This window comes from Hyaena hyaena, unplaced genomic scaffold (genome assembly GCF_003009895.1).
Source record: "Hyaena hyaena isolate Hyena2069 unplaced genomic scaffold, ASM300989v1 scaffold_373, whole genome shotgun sequence".
Classification (NCBI taxonomy): Eukaryota; Metazoa; Chordata; class Mammalia; order Carnivora; family Hyaenidae; genus Hyaena; species Hyaena hyaena.
In genome coordinates, this window is record NW_024081005.1 from 610,086 (window position 1) to 626,103 (window position 16,018).

General features: G+C 34.1%; 1 protein-coding gene across 11 annotated transcripts in view; it reads right to left on the reverse strand.

Annotated features, from left to right (window-relative positions):
* MAPK10 (mitogen-activated protein kinase 10) overlaps positions 1-16,018 on the reverse strand; it is a 297,586-nt gene that overhangs the window by 34,630 nt on the left and 246,938 nt on the right. For all 11 annotated transcript variants that reach the window (XM_039250559.1, XM_039250564.1, XM_039250563.1 and 8 more), the window contains one exon: positions 14,936-15,060. In XM_039250559.1, coding sequence (XP_039106490.1) covers positions 14,936-15,060 — 125 coding nt within the window. The remainder of the gene's footprint in view (positions 1-14,935; positions 15,061-16,018) is intronic.

Genomic DNA, 16,018 nt, shown 5'->3' on the forward strand with positions numbered 1-16,018 from the left:
CATGACTCAATCACAATCCATCTTAAAGACATTAACCAGAAAAAACCATACTCCTCTAATTAGCATAAATGAGCAGCCCTAAGATACAAATCCACAGTGAATACAGAAACATAGTTATAGATTAGAAACTTTATTAAGGAAAATGAGTTTACCTACACTTTACCATCATTATAAGAATATTATTGTATTTTAACGTAAAATGTAATGCTTTTAAATTCCAAAATACTTTTCTTAATTTAAAAATGATTTATACAAATTTTTATTTTTTCTCTCCTGCACTGGTTTTGCTGAAAAATCTTAGAACATGACATAAAGTTTCAAGATCAATAAAACTTTTCAATCAAGTATAAAGAGTTCTACTAATCTAATAATAACTGCCCCTCTCTATATATGGTTCAATGCATCTGGCATATTATATTAAAAAAGTTCATGTACCATTTTATACACAATATGTTTATCAGAAAAAAAGTGTCAAATGTTATTATTTTAAATTTATTTCTATTCTACATTTTATCATTATTAACTTATTAGAATTATTATTTTATATTTATTATTATATTTACATTATTTTAACTTATTAAAAGACTTACTTTGTAATGAAAAATAGGACTTTTTAAAGGATACTGTGATATAATGAAATGAACACTGGCTGAGAGCCTTGGTTTTTAGCTGTGAGACTGTGCAAAAGTCAATTTAAAATTATGTAAAATAGGAATAATGGGATCTAGACTTTTGGCTGGAGTAACGCAGGATAGTAACACGGGTGGGAAGGTTAAATAAAACAGTCAATATAAAAGTGATTATAAACACTTCATTAATTTAATGAATTACTGTAAACATACAGTGTGCTAGGAACGTGTAGGGTCTTAGATAATGCCGATGAATGAGACAACCCCCTTGCCCTCAAGTGGTTCCTATAACAATAATATTTAAGGTATGTGCAGTGAGGACAAAGTGTCCCGAGGTAGAAGGGTGATAGGGTAGGACACAGAATCACCTGAGGGTGAGGGACTACTTCCAGGTAACAATTTGACCACAAGAATCTGACACACCCCACACATCCCATCAAGAATCATTTCCTTCAAGAGGGCTAATGAATTGATGACCATAATGAACTGATGACTGTTTCTCAGTATGTTGTGAAAGCCAAAAGGTCTCACTAATGTAAGGTATCACCATTGCCCCTATTTTTCCATTTAATTAATACATTTCATATAGTGGGCTTTCTTCAAACAGAGCATGTGTTTTCATTCAGTAATGAAATAGTCTGATTAGGGACAAATTTAAAGAGAAAATAACTCTGAGCTTTTTTAATAAGAGAGAAATAAATGACATTTTCATTTACTTTATGTCATATAGGTTAAAACTGTTAGGCTTAAGCTATTTCAATAACACCAGTAGGCTAACAAGTCCTTCTTTAGTAACAGCACATATTTTCAGTTTACTGACCACTTTCACATATTAGACTTTACCTCTTGAAATACTGTTAGATGGGGTATTTCCTGGGTGAAGTTTAGTTATAACAATTATATCACCAAAACTATCTAAAACTATCCCTGAATCTGTTGTTCTTTTTTCATCCCCACTACCATTTGAAGTTTATTTTATGAGCATCTCTTAACTACTTCTCTTGTTTCATAACTGGTCTTTCTCTAACATTCATCATCCCACCAATTAGAAAAAAAAATCATCTACTTAAAACACATATCTCTGATTGATACTTCTCTAGTCATTTCCCCCACCTTCAGTGTGGGTGCTTCCTGGGAAGAACTTAATGGTGCTTCCTGCCCTGATCTCTGCTTACATTTCTCACCACCCTAATCCCTGGCCACACTGAATTATGTCACAGTTCTTCAGAGGAACTGCAAGAAGGTCTTTCTTCTCTTCTGGCATTTGAATAGGCTGTTTCATTTGTCTAGGAAGGTTTTACTCTTCCACCTCCTTTCCATTTGCTAACTCTTACCCATCCTTCTGGTCCTATCTAAGTCCTTTCTTGCTCCTGAAAGCCTCCTTTGTCTAAGAAAAGGTGGGTAATACATTATTCCTTTTACCACCATAGCACCTTTTCACAGAATTCATTAGAGTGCTTATAATTTATTTATCTATCAACCCTACCATACTCTAAGCTACTAAATAACAGGAACTAAGTCTTCTTATTATTAGTATAATTAATGAGTCCTCAATTGCCATGTGTTAATTGAAGTTCAATAAAAATTTGGAGAATGAATGAAGTGGACCTGTCCAAGGTAGAATGAAGCCTTGAGTCTGTGGCTTCTTGTTGTAGACCCCAAGTGGTCTCCATTGTGCTCTACTATATTTGTGTATCATGACCTTGATCTCCACACTCTGTAGCTCTTTGTCTTCTCTCATTGCCTACATTAAGTTTGAGGAACTACATTATCTGCTTCAATATTATGAATTAATTCATTGTAAGCCAATTTTTTTGCTTAGATTGTTGCTAAGCCTTCCATTTGTAGTGGAGCTTAAGGACTCTTCTATGAGTGTAAGTGTAAGAATTATGGCCAATAACAAACTTCTTTGTGTCATCAAACAAGAGAAACAAAGCAATGGAGCAGGGAATATGAGCAAGCCTGCTTCAGAAAAAGAAATGGGGACACATAGCTGTATTATGAAAACAGCATTCTGGAGTATATATGAAACACAGTCACCAAAAGTGCTTTTTGCTGAACTTAGTCCAAAATAACAAACATCTTAGATACAAAAACTTCAGAAAAAGTGATTGAGGGATGGCATTTTGTCCATCACTACTTTTAGAAAAACATGAAAAGAGCTCAGTTTTCGAAAAGCATATAAAGATGGGAATCAGTCTCCCTGGAATTGGAAGTTGTGGGGAATTTCTTTTGGTTACGAATTAAAAGCATTTTTCATAAACAATAAATTCCATTCTTTCACATAATATTGTAGGCCAATATTCCACAAGTGACCCTGTGAATCTCATATTAAACCTTCACCAAATTATGGAAGTTGGTTTTCATCATTCTTACGACTGTCTTGCCATTAGAAAGAGACAATAATTTTATTATAGCACATACTCTGTGAAAGACCATAAACTTTTAATAGACTTATAAAAAGGGAGTGTAACCTTTTCAATATTCTGTCTCATCGTTGGATGAATCCATTTTACCTTCTCCTCACATATAACAGATGCCCTAGGGCCTAAGCAATGGTTCTACACTTGGTAAGAAAATGTTCAGATCCAGCCTTTTCCCTGAATTTGAAGGTTACCATAATTTAGCACTCAAGAATTCTTCCTGCCTACCCTTTTCCTGATTCTGCAGCTCCTCAAACTTCCAGTCTATAGACTTTTGGTTTTAGTTCAGTTCTAATGGCATATTTACTTCATTTCTGCAGTTTTCATTTAGGCTAAAAACAGTAAAGATAACATTGTACAGATTAAATAACTGTTTTCACATGACTATACATACATTTTCATCGTCATTAAGGATTATACTTTCTAACTATTTTCCCTTCTATCCTTATAATGTGAAACTTCCCAATTTACCTCTTACCCTTGATACTGTAACCAACTCTAAGCATGATTTCTGATACAAGATGGTTAATTCATTTAGCTCTATGATCTCTCCTGCATAATGAAGAAGTTATGCCTTTTTATGTGTTTTTTGTTCACTTGTTTATTTCACTTTTATATTGAAATGCACAACATAAACACCTTCTTGGAAAACAAAGAAACAAACAAAAGTCTTTGGAGACAAACAGGGCAGAGAAAAATGGATAGTGCAAAGGAAGTAAGTCATTCATTAGGAGAAAGAAAGTAGAAGCAATATATGAGGAAAGTTGGACTTGCCATTATTAGGAAATCTGTCATTCAGTGGAACGATGCCACCAAAAAGCTATAAACCAATTTTCCAACTGAACTCTTGAAAGCTTCATAGCACAAGAAAACATCTAGCTACTTGAAAAGTAGATACTGGCTGTTAATTTCTATTTCTTGAAGAAATGACATTTTTAACTTGTCTAGGACCACAGGAAACTTTTTCATACTGTCAATAAACTTCTAAAAGTCATAATAATGAAAATTGAAAGCATAGCACTTTATTTTTATCTGTCACTTCCACTGACATACCCTTTCTAAAAAAAAGTAGGACCTTTACAGATGAAAAGTTCTTTTCATACAAATAAAAATGATCTCAAGGAAAGAAACTGAGATTTTCTAAAGCAATGCATTAACTCTTCTGGTTACACCTTTAACTGATACCCAACTCTAACAGCAAACTATCCATATTTTGTAGTTCCCTATCCAAAACTTTCTGTGGTAGACTAGTGCTTTTTAAATATTAGAAGTTGGGGTGCCTGGGTGGCTCAGTCGGTTGAGTGTCTGGCTTCGGCTCAGGTCATGATCTCATGATTTGTGGGTTCAAGCCCCACGTCAGGCTCTGTGCTGACAGCTCAGAGCCTGGAGCCTGTCTTCATATTCTGTGTCTCCATCTCTCTCTGACCCTACCCTGCTCACACTGTCATTCTCTCTCTCAAAAAAAAATTAAAATAAAATAAAATATTAGAAGTTAAATTTGGACATAACATCTCCAAACATATCATAATACTATGAACTGCCATAGGCAATCTCTAGGAAGATGTACACATACAATTACAGGCATGTAATTTCAAGAATTTTTTCATAAGCTCTCAAAAATGCTCATGTTGTCTCTCTCAGAAATAAATAAAACATTAAAAAAAATTTTTTTAATCTATCCAAGGAATCTCTAGGGGTAAATAAATCCTAGGATAAGAAGGCTTAGTGCTAGATAGTGAGCTCCTAAGGGCAGGGAAAAGTTTCCCTTATTTGTGCATCTTACCTTCTGTACAGTGCTCATCATAGTACTGGGAACGTAGTAAGCATTTGTTACATTGAATGGTGCAGGATGGGCATATGTATATTTGGGGATTTTTTAATTTTTTCTTTTAATGTTTTATTTATTTCTGAGAGAGAGAGAGAGAGAGAGAGCAGGGGAGGATCAGAGAGAGAGGGAGATACAGAATCTGAAGCAGGCTCCAGGCTCTGAGTTAGCTGTCAGCACAGAGCCCGACGCGGGACTGGAACCCACCAACTGCGAGATCATGACTTGAGCTGAAGTCGGACGCTCAACCAACTGAGCCACCCAGGCACTCCTGAGGATTTTTTAAAAAGGAGAATATACTATTAAAAAGTTTACCATGTAGTTATATATCATTGAATCTGGTAGAGACAGAGAAAAGAAAACATTTTAAGTAAAAAACCAGAGTTGATTTAGAATCATAAACAAGGCTAGCCACCAAATAAGCATTATTGCTAGAAATAGAACTAAGTGACCTTGAAATTACAAGGTTTCTATATAGCAATTAACATGTGGACCTTGTAGAAAACCTCACCACCTCTGCAGTTTATTTATCAATAAAGGTTGTATATTGAAAACACTCATAAGGATAGGAGGATGGGTAGGAGTGCCTTAGAGCTGCACTTGAACTTACATAGTTTAGAAGAGATTCTTTTATGAAAAACAAAAAAATTGTGGGGCAGAAACAGTCTAGTTTGATTATGTTAGCAACGCTGCAGGTAGGCAAACAAGGTAGGAACACAAGTTACCAAACAGGTTGTGTTTCCTAGAGATTAGCCATTTTTATGACCTATACAGGGCAAAGTTGTTGAATAGAGATTCTCTCTTCTGACCTACTTCCTATTCTTTCTCCTCTTTGTATTCTTGTTCTTATTATAAAATAGGTTAAGTTTTCATTGACAGCACACCTTAAGGTTCTAACATTGACTTCTTTGCCTATCTCCTAAGGAGCAGCTCTAAAAGAGACAGCACTATTTGTTTTTTGTTTTTCTTCCACAGTTTATGAATTACCCTACCTTGTGGCATCCTAGACAGATTCCATAATTGAATAATCTCCTTTCCAGGATTAAAATATTAAGAAAATAAAATACACTCTCACAAATGATTATTCTCTTTAGTTAAGTAGGTGAATCTCACAATACCTAGGAAGTCAACTTGGAGAGAAGAAGAAGAAGTCTAGAGATTTGGAAAAACCTGACATAGAACTCAGCCTTTCAAAGAGCACCAGATGTGGAATGTTCTAAAAAAATAATTTCTGCTCCTTCTCCACCTTTTGAAAAGAATTCTCCTTCAGTGGTCCACTCAAGAGATTAACAGTATTCACTGTCTAAAGGGCTCAATGTAATATATGAAAAGAAAAACCTGAGCACAGACTCTACCAATCAGCAAAACAGGTAACGCCTGAGAATGACCTATTCAGCAACTCCAGTTTTGACATTCAAGAATCTTATATAGTGGATTCAAAATATCCCAATGATTTGAAATTAAGAAGAATGTTTTTCTTCAGCACAACAATTTGCTAAAATTAGAGACAAATGAATTAGTGTTTGAGTGAAGTACATATTTTTCTTATAAGTCATGTAGAGAGAAGGGCCACTAAAAGCAGGTGGCTAAATCTGTGTACAACAAACATTTTGACAATCTCTCACCAACATAACACACGGCATCAAAACAATTCCAGTGTGATTCAAAAGATATCTTCACTTTAACAGCTGAGGCACTGGGCATGTAAAATGTACTGCAAGTTATATTTTCTCTAGAAGGCAATTAGTAAATTGCTCACATTTTGCTGCTGAAAGAATACATCAGCATGAACAGATGGAAATTTAGAATTCCACGAATGGCAGATATTAGAAATTAGAGACATTGATTTAACTTTCACCAAGCAAATGAGAATCACAAAATATGAATTGCTCTTTCTATAATTAAACACATAATTAGAGTGCATAAAAATTCACACCCATTGTAGCTCATGTTTCTTCCTACATATTTCTAAATTTGTATACATACTGAGTATAACAAAGCTACTTAGAGTTCACCTCCTCACTGAAAGAGTCTTCTATGACACATAGATGGCACCAAGCTATTTCTCAAATTAAGCCTGCCAGAGTGTTGCACTAGCTCTTTCACAGCATGCAATGTGCTGTAATAATACGAAATCATAAGACTCAAAGAGGTAGTCCTTGTGTCAGGACAGATGGAGAGAACAGCTGAGAGAGGGATTCAGCCAGTTTATTAACTCTATGTGAGAAGAACAAATCATATTTAAAAGAATTTGTAGGAACATTTAGTCTGGGAAATGGAATTTAAATGAAGGCAGTTTTAGGATGGAGGAAAGAGAAAAATGGTATTTCACCTTACAACATCACTCAGTAACCTCTTTGTCTTTCCAACTCCTGACAACATAAGGTCACCCGTGAGTTGCACACAGATTAGTGTATAGACCAGACTAGAGATGGGTACTTTGGAAATATTTAGACTGATTATCAAATTTAAAACACACAGTGAATGCCATATCATACTATGGAAATGAAATCCCTAACATTAAATATTTCAGGCACTGTTTTAAGTTATTCTTTTCCTTGCTCTGAAATGAGGTAGATTATTCTACTTGTGAAAATATTTAAAAGAACTTACATATAGTTTTTGTTTGATATTTTTAAGTTGCTAGAAACAGCATGAGAAAATTTCATGAGAGTGATTCTCTTTATAAAAGCTCCATATAGGACTTCCCTTGAGAAAACTCAATTCACATGCTTTATCATATACAGGTATGTCTAGTTCTAAGTGTTATTTAAAAAAACTATATAAACTTTCAAAATTAATTTCAAGGGGAAAGAACATGATTGCAAGGATTTAAAAAATATGTAAAGAGGATTTTTTAAAATTTCTTACTACAAGTAGGTGTACCTCCTTTATAGCATTAAGAAGCAAACTAGTAATAAGACCACTGATAAAATCCCCTCTGATACTCAGAGACAGAACACCATTTGTCTTGTTTTCCTTTAATGAAAAGCAATGGAGGCAATCAATAGCTTTTAGATGTTTAAGAGAAACTAGTTTTCTTATTATTTTGGTGAAATATAATTTTTCATCCTCAATAGAATTTTTTAGATTGTTACAAGAAAATTCTTCAATAACTCAAATGTTGCTGGTTATGTTTATTTACATATATTTAAAAGGTATTTTCTATAGTTTGGAAGTTACTAATAAATGTTTTATAATACACTTTGTGTCCAAACTGCCTTCCCTCTCAGACTCTCTAAAGGCAAACAAAAATAACCTCTATAACCTGCTTAAGCATGTGTTTCCTATGGGGGAAATCAGGAAACAAAAATGGTAGTTTCTGAATTTCAGATCGATGACTTCTTCAGAAGCTGTCATGAGGACATGCAGTAACTTTTTGATATGACTCACCACAGGGAAATGTCTAAATTACAAAGATGTTAATCCCCTTTCCTCTCAATGAAGAGATGCAGTCTATGCAGAAAACTGTTTTACTTTAGAACTCATTTAAATCATCTCTTTTGGATATTTCAGGTTTAGCACAATAGTGTTAACGTTGACTGATATAACAAAGAGATTATAAAATATTTAAAGCAATCACATATACATTTATTCAGTGGTTTATTGCCAAGAAGTGGACAACTACTGATTGTTTGAACATTAGATGCATCAAATTCATATTCATGATAGTCCATATTTTTTCTTATTCCTGAATTGATGTACATTCTGAGGCTAGCAAAATGCATTTGATGCATTTATAATTGAATATATTTATAGGCTTACTCTTTATTTTTTAGGAACTTATTATAAACTAAAGAGAATTTAGAGGAAGACAATTGGCTAAGCCATAGTTAATGAAGACAAAGATAATACAAGCAATGGGTCATTCATGAAGTAGGTTTAACAGAAGTTAACATATAAAATTCATAATCAAATGATACTAGTTTCTACCATAAAAATATGTTCAAGAGAATAAGAAGTAGAAAATGAGAATGATTACCACCATCATTCTCAAACATTTGAATTTTGTTTGAATGCTCCAGATAGTTAATATATTTATAGATGCATCTTTAAATTATAAATGAAGTCTTTCCCTTACTTAGTATGCCAACTTCAGAATTCTTTGATTATTCAATAATAACCTATGCATTTCAGTTACTAAAACCTGGTCAGGACATTGATTGATATTTCAAGGCAAATAATTTTGTTTTTTAAATCATAGCTAGAGATCTTTAATCATAATTTGTTCAGTGTAATTCAAAGCAATTGATGCACATCTAGTTAAAGACTGGAAGACAGTCATTACAACTTAGTTATAACTGGTTAATATTGATAGAGACACATTATTACAGATTCTTCTTACACTCAGAAAATCACACACTAAACAAGCTAAATAGCCAAATATATAGATACCTCATATTTGGAAGAATTTATGTCCAGAGATGATAAGTTGTAAGATTCCCAATAGATAAAAATTTCCATTAGCTGTTAATTGAATAAAAGCCCATGAACATCAAATCAATATTTTTGTTTTTAAATTCACTGCTTCATCACCAGCACCAATGTCCATGGGATATACAGTTTGGGTTCAATAAAATTTATGGAATGAATTAAAGAATATTAAACTGTTAAATAATGAAGATCTATGCAAACAGTTTCATAGGAGCTGAATAAAGAAGAGAAAAGGCTAAGAAGAGAAGGAAAGACTAAGGAAGAAATAACAAAGGGGTGGGTGAGAAAGAAATGTAAGCAACCATAGAAAACAGATAATTGAATCCTTCATTCCCCCTAAACACATGCTGTCCAACATTAGCTTGACAAGCTTTAGCCTCCTCCTCAACTACATAACAAACAACTGAAAAAGTGACACCAACAGATAAAAGGAAGAAAGTACACACATTAAATTAAAAACCCAATGAGAAATATTCTTAAGCCAAGACTATCAGGTTGGCATAGTACTCATGATTCTTTAGAAAGAAATCACAAGATACTTAAGAAAATGAAATAACTATGAGGGGTTATTGGGGTAATGTTTACTTCAGTTTTACAGTGAGGCCCCTGAGCACCTCCTCCAATCTCCAAACTTTTCTGCTTTCCAGATTAAGTTTGTTTTATTTCAGTTTTACTTAGAATTTGAGAGCTACGAATGAAGGAAGAATGGATAGGTGAGTGCCAGCCTACAGCCTATTTGCCCATAGATACAGTCCTCACCGTTCTTCTTTCTTCTCTGTGTCTCAGAGGCTGGCCCCTAAAGGCTGCATTTCCCAGGCTCATCTATCAGCTGGCTTAGAGCCAGTCTAGCTGACAGGAAGGAGACACTACTAGGAAATGGGGAGAGTGGAGGAAAGCCAGCCTATTTCTCTTAATTCGTCTTTCCAGAAGCATTTGTATCACTTCTATCTCTGTTAACTCTCACTCCCACTAGATAGGCCATCACTACGTAGGCTTAGGCTCCAGTAAACCAATTCCTCGCTTTAGGGTGGGTAGTAGCTTCCTATAACTGCTAATCTCTGGGTTGTTCCAAGAGTACCTGCTCTTGAGTTTTGTGTTCCAAATAGAAAATACTCTTAGTTTTGCCACTGTTAAATGCTCTTTAGTGTGGCTTCTGCTCAGAACTCTGACCTTAGACCTCATGTCTCTCCTGACCTGTTATCCGCCTGTCCTCTTATCTGTCCACATATTGGCATCAACTCCCACTCTGAATTCCTCAGACCAAGCTCTGGAACCTACACTACTTTGACCACAGGCGTATGATTCTCTTCTCAATGCTTTCTGATCCCATGCTTAGCCCTATTCTACTTTTCTCATCATGATTTCTGGTCCTGTGTTCCTGCAGCTGCTCATAATTAAAGAGCTGATACTCTAACTGTTGATATTTGCTGAACAACCACTCTACAATGATCTCTAAGCTCTCATTTAATATTTACCTTGAACAACAACAACAAAGAGTGACCTTGAAATATTTCTAGACCTATGCAACATTAACATTCATATATCTATTTGCAAATGATATATTTGATAAGGGGTTCATATCCCAAATGTATACAGAACTTATACAACTCAACCAATTCAACATCAAAACAACAACAACAAATAATCCAATTAAAAAATGGACAAAGGACCTGAATAAATATTTTTCTAAAGAAGACATTACAGGCTAATAGACATGAAAAGATGCTCAACATCACTAATCATCAGGGAAATGCAAATCAAAACCACAACGAGATATTACCTCAGACCCTCTTCTCTAACAGAATCTCTAAACTCAAGAATCTTGTAGAAACAAGGCAATGATCCTCACTGTTTCTGTATTTCCATCTAACAGACCACAGAGAAGATATTTAAAGTGACTGTTTGGGAAAACAGTCCTGAATGTCCTCTGGTTTCATAAAGATAGTTACAATGAGGATTTATGAACAATATAAGGTGCCTTTATTTTGGCTGGAATAAATGGCACCAAATTCTTATACTTGACAAGGTAGAAGTGAGTATATATCAACAACAACAACAACAACAACAAAAAAAAAGGACCAAATTTTTAAAATCTTGTAGGAGCTATATAATTTCCAGGGATTAATATTTTAAATGTAGAATATTTCTTCTGCAATTCCTTGACCACTGGTCTTTTTTACTAAATATAAGTATCTTTCCAAATCTCAAAATGTAGTTGAAGTTTGCATGTAAAAGTCTAATAGTAGTAATAATAATTATTATTACTACAATTATTACTATAATATTTCTATAATAATTATTATAACTATTATTATTATTACTATTTATATGATCCTTACTGGCTGCAGTACTGTACTAAGCACTTTATGTACATTAACGCTTTAAATTATCAGAAGAACACGATGCATTATGAATGTTCTCTATTTTTAGTTAAGAAAACTGAGTTGCAGAAAGGTTAAGAAACTTGACCAAGCCCAGCTAGTAAGTGGGAGAGCAGAAATTTAAATCTGTCGCATCTTTCATACCTGTGGTGTATGATCAGTTGATGCCTACAACTGAATGAATTGCATGTGTGTATGTTTTTGCCCTCTTGATGAATACTGAAATAGAGTTCGAATGCCTTTCAACTGTCTCATGAAAAAATACTGACATGAAATGTGGCTTTTGCACTCTGTTTGGGGCACATTCTCTTATTGTTCTGAACAGTGTTTGAATAAGAACTTGCTAATAATTTGAGCATTTGTAACTTCAAAACTCTGTGTGTGCTACTACACAAATAGATCACTATTAACCTTGACATTCAATTTTAAAATTTTTCAACTTCTTGGTTGCATGAATAATTTTCTCTCTTAGAGTTATGACAGTATTCATAAGCTCTTGTCTTTTCATTTTTGTACTTCGGCACTTTTAGAAACGTGATAAAATAGCTATAGTAGGATTAATAGATTAGTACACAGCATTTCTCTCCTGTCTACTTTTCTTGAAGACATCACATTCTCTTACAGGTTCTCCTTTATCCCTCTCCACATGCTTCTATTTTCTTTCAGTGAAACATATTTTTACTTCCTCTCATCTTTATATTTCCTTTCCTCTATAATCACGTGAGTTACTTGAACACTGCTTAAGCCTAGAGATCCTGGATAACTTCTAATCACAGAAATTCTAGTTATTTGATACTTCCCTTTGTTTGGAATAGAGAACATACCAGAGTTTATTTTGTAAGATTGTCTTGGCAGTCTTGGCAGAAAATATATCATACCATTATGGCTTTGCCATGCATCCAATAAAGAAAGGTTATTTTACTTTGAATGTATGTTCACATGCAATAACAAAGTCACTAAGTCTAACCATATTGCAGAAAGTATAGTTGACTACTGCTTTTAGCATCTGTAATATTTGTCTCTTCCTAGTTGGCTGATCTTCATAGTTGTGACTGCTATAATACATTTCACAGAGTAATAAATTAATCTTGCCCTAGGGTCAGGATTCTAACCTCTTCACTGCAACATGTCTAGATGTAACACATGTTTACCCTTGTATAACCAATGATCGCAGTCTAGATGTTAAATACTTGCTTGTTCTTCTATGCATTAACTGTTCCCTTTTTCTAAACCTTCAGTCTCTATCAAATCCTTCCCCTAAAATTCATGTCTTGTGTTATTACTATCCATTACCCAGGAAGACAGTATTGAAATGAGTGAGAAAAAGGTTCTAGCCATGTTAGTGTCCTAAATTTTATTTCTTATCCTTCAAAGAAGTTCTTCATTAAAAGTTAAAATACATTTAAAAATTCACTGATGCTATTCATTAATATGTTGTTACAGATTCTAACAACTGTCTCCTTTATAGGCAACATAATTACAGCTAAATTACAAATGCAGACTTTATGACTCCAATTAAACTCTGGGCCACAATTCATTAAAACCAGATTACACACATTACATTAGATAGAGAGAAAAATAAATATGCCACATGATTTGAATGATCAAAATAAATGAGGAGCAACAATTTCAAATAATTTATGTTTGTCTAAAATTGTTATCATCATAACCTAGAGTATTTTCTTGAAAATCATCAAAAAAATTTTGTTTACTTTTCATACACATATACATCATACTTTCTCTTATTTCATGGCCTCATTCTATTCCAAGAACTTCTTTGAACATATTTCCCAAAAGCAAGAGACTAAAAGTGGTTCTATTTTTTACCTACAAAAGTGTGATGATTTTATTTTGTAAGAATCAAATCAAGTGATTAAAAATTAATTCTAAGCAAACTGAAATTTCAACATCATTGTAAAACTCTTTAAGAGAGCAGAGCTTAAGAATATATTACCAAGGATTGTTACACCCATTTCCACACTTGAGAGACTAATTTATCACTGAAGTGTTTTCTCCAAAATTGTTGAATGCTTAACGATTGGGTTACTATGAAAAGTAGTTTATTGAATATTATGTCTATAATATTTAATTCTATCCAATCCTCACTCCCATCTGTCAGATCTCACTTCTCCAGTGAAGGATGAAGGGACAAGAATTATGACAGTTTGAATTTAGCATCTCGACATGGGCAGGCACACAATGAAACAAAAAGAAGCTTAAACAGAGCAAAACTATGTTTAAGCAAGAAGACTGCAAAACAGCAAAAGACACGGGAAAAGAAACAAAAAGAGTATTTCAAATAGAATATTAAAAACCAAATCAAACAAAGTAATTTGGAGCTATTATGTTAAAACATGAGATTAACATTTAGCAGGGGTATTCTAAGAATTTGAGGAGAGTTTGATGCTTTTGGGAGAAATTAACATTGCTGACAGTAACATTTAAAAGGGGGACAAAAGGGCATTGCCATCAAGAAGGCTACACGACACACACGGGCAACAGCGATAACCCTTTGCCTTGGCTCCACACAGAAAAGGAGAAAAGCCAAGGCAAGAAAGAGCTTGCAGAGAAGATGTTGAATGACTGAGAATAGTAAAAAAATAAAATAAATTTAAAAATTTTAAAAAGTTATACCTCTGAGAAGATTCTTAAACTATGTCCAGATTTGTAACACATATGTGTATCCTACTGTGGCGGTCAATTTAGAATCAACCTGAAATGCTGGGCATTGGACTACCTAATTTTCCTCATCTAGTGCATATGAGGTTTCACAAAGTCCCCAATGGCTTGGGACACGTTCCACCTGTGAAATGTTTGTGGCGCCACACTTGACTAATGGCAGGCATCTTATCAAGGAAAGAAAGGCAAAGCCACATACTCTCTTTAATGATTTCTGCTGCTTAGTGTGTATCAGGACAGGCTGGGAATTAAACATTAAAAAGGGGCCCCTGGAGGTGTTAACAATTTAACAAAAGCAAATGGATGCATTTCATGGACAGCTAAGGCTTTGTGGACTAAATCATTCTCTCTCATACAAAATCCTGGAAAAAACAAAAGCATATAAAATACAGATTGAAGAAGAGAATTTTTAGAGGGGAAGGTAGTAACTTTGTGACAGGAGTTGCATGAAGGGACTTTGTATGTGATCCTGGGTTCACATTCTCATTCCTTCTGTTTTTACCGCTGAGCACCCAGTTCCCCTAATCCGTTTATGGAAGGAAAGTAAGTCAGCCTGTGCCTTACCGCCTCCACTTCGGCAGGGTCGTACCAGACATTGATGTAAGGGTGTTGTAAGGCGTCATCCACAGATATCCTTTTTGCTGGGTCAATCACTAGCATCTTTGACAATAAGTCCCTGGCTTGGCTGGCTGAAACGATGAGTGATAGAAACAATTAGTAACATTTCAATTTGGGCAGGAAAATTTATTGGAGGGAGAGGAAATTAAGAAAACAAAGATAAGCTAGCATCTTCCTTCCGAACATCAGGCAACTTCACCAAGTGACTAGGGAAATGCAAAATGAAACAATGAAATATTTTTTATTCATCAGATTTGAGAAAATTAAAGATGGTATTGTACCTACTAACACCGGGTAATTTCATTCATGCTGGTGGGAATGTAAATCAATACATCTTTATAGTGCAAATTTGAACTATCCATTAAAATTTTAAATGTGAATACCTTATGATTCTAGCAATTCTACTTTTAGGTATACAGCCGAGAGAAAAAATTGTACATGTTCATGGGGAAAAAAAGCTGAAAGATTTATTTGATATGAAGAGAAACCAGAGTATTATAGCCTAGGGTAACAATCCACTGTAGCCTTGGGTTATGGAAGAAAAAATTTTTAAACAATCTAAATTTCCATCTATAAGAGTATAAAACTGAGCTATGGTACAACGATACCATGGAATTGTAGCTGGCTACAATTTCAGCTTCAGAAATTTCAGTTTCAGAGAATGAGGTAGATCTATGTGTACCCACATGCATGTGTTGTTAAGTAACAAAATGAAGGTACAGAATGATCCATAAATCATGATGCCATTTGTATAAATCTGCCCCTTCACAATAAAACAACAAATATTTCCATCTCTCCCTATTAATGTATGTAAATGTATAGAAAAGGTCTGCAAGAATAATCAACAAACTGAAAATAATATTTATCTCTGAAGAAGGAGGAATATATACATATATTGCTCACATGATTCAAAATAAGGGTCAAGAACGAAGTTTTTTATTTTTTTTTTATTTATTTTTTTTTTAAATATATTTTTTTAATGTTTTATTTATTTCTAGGAGAGAGAGAGAGAGACAGCGTGAGCAGGGG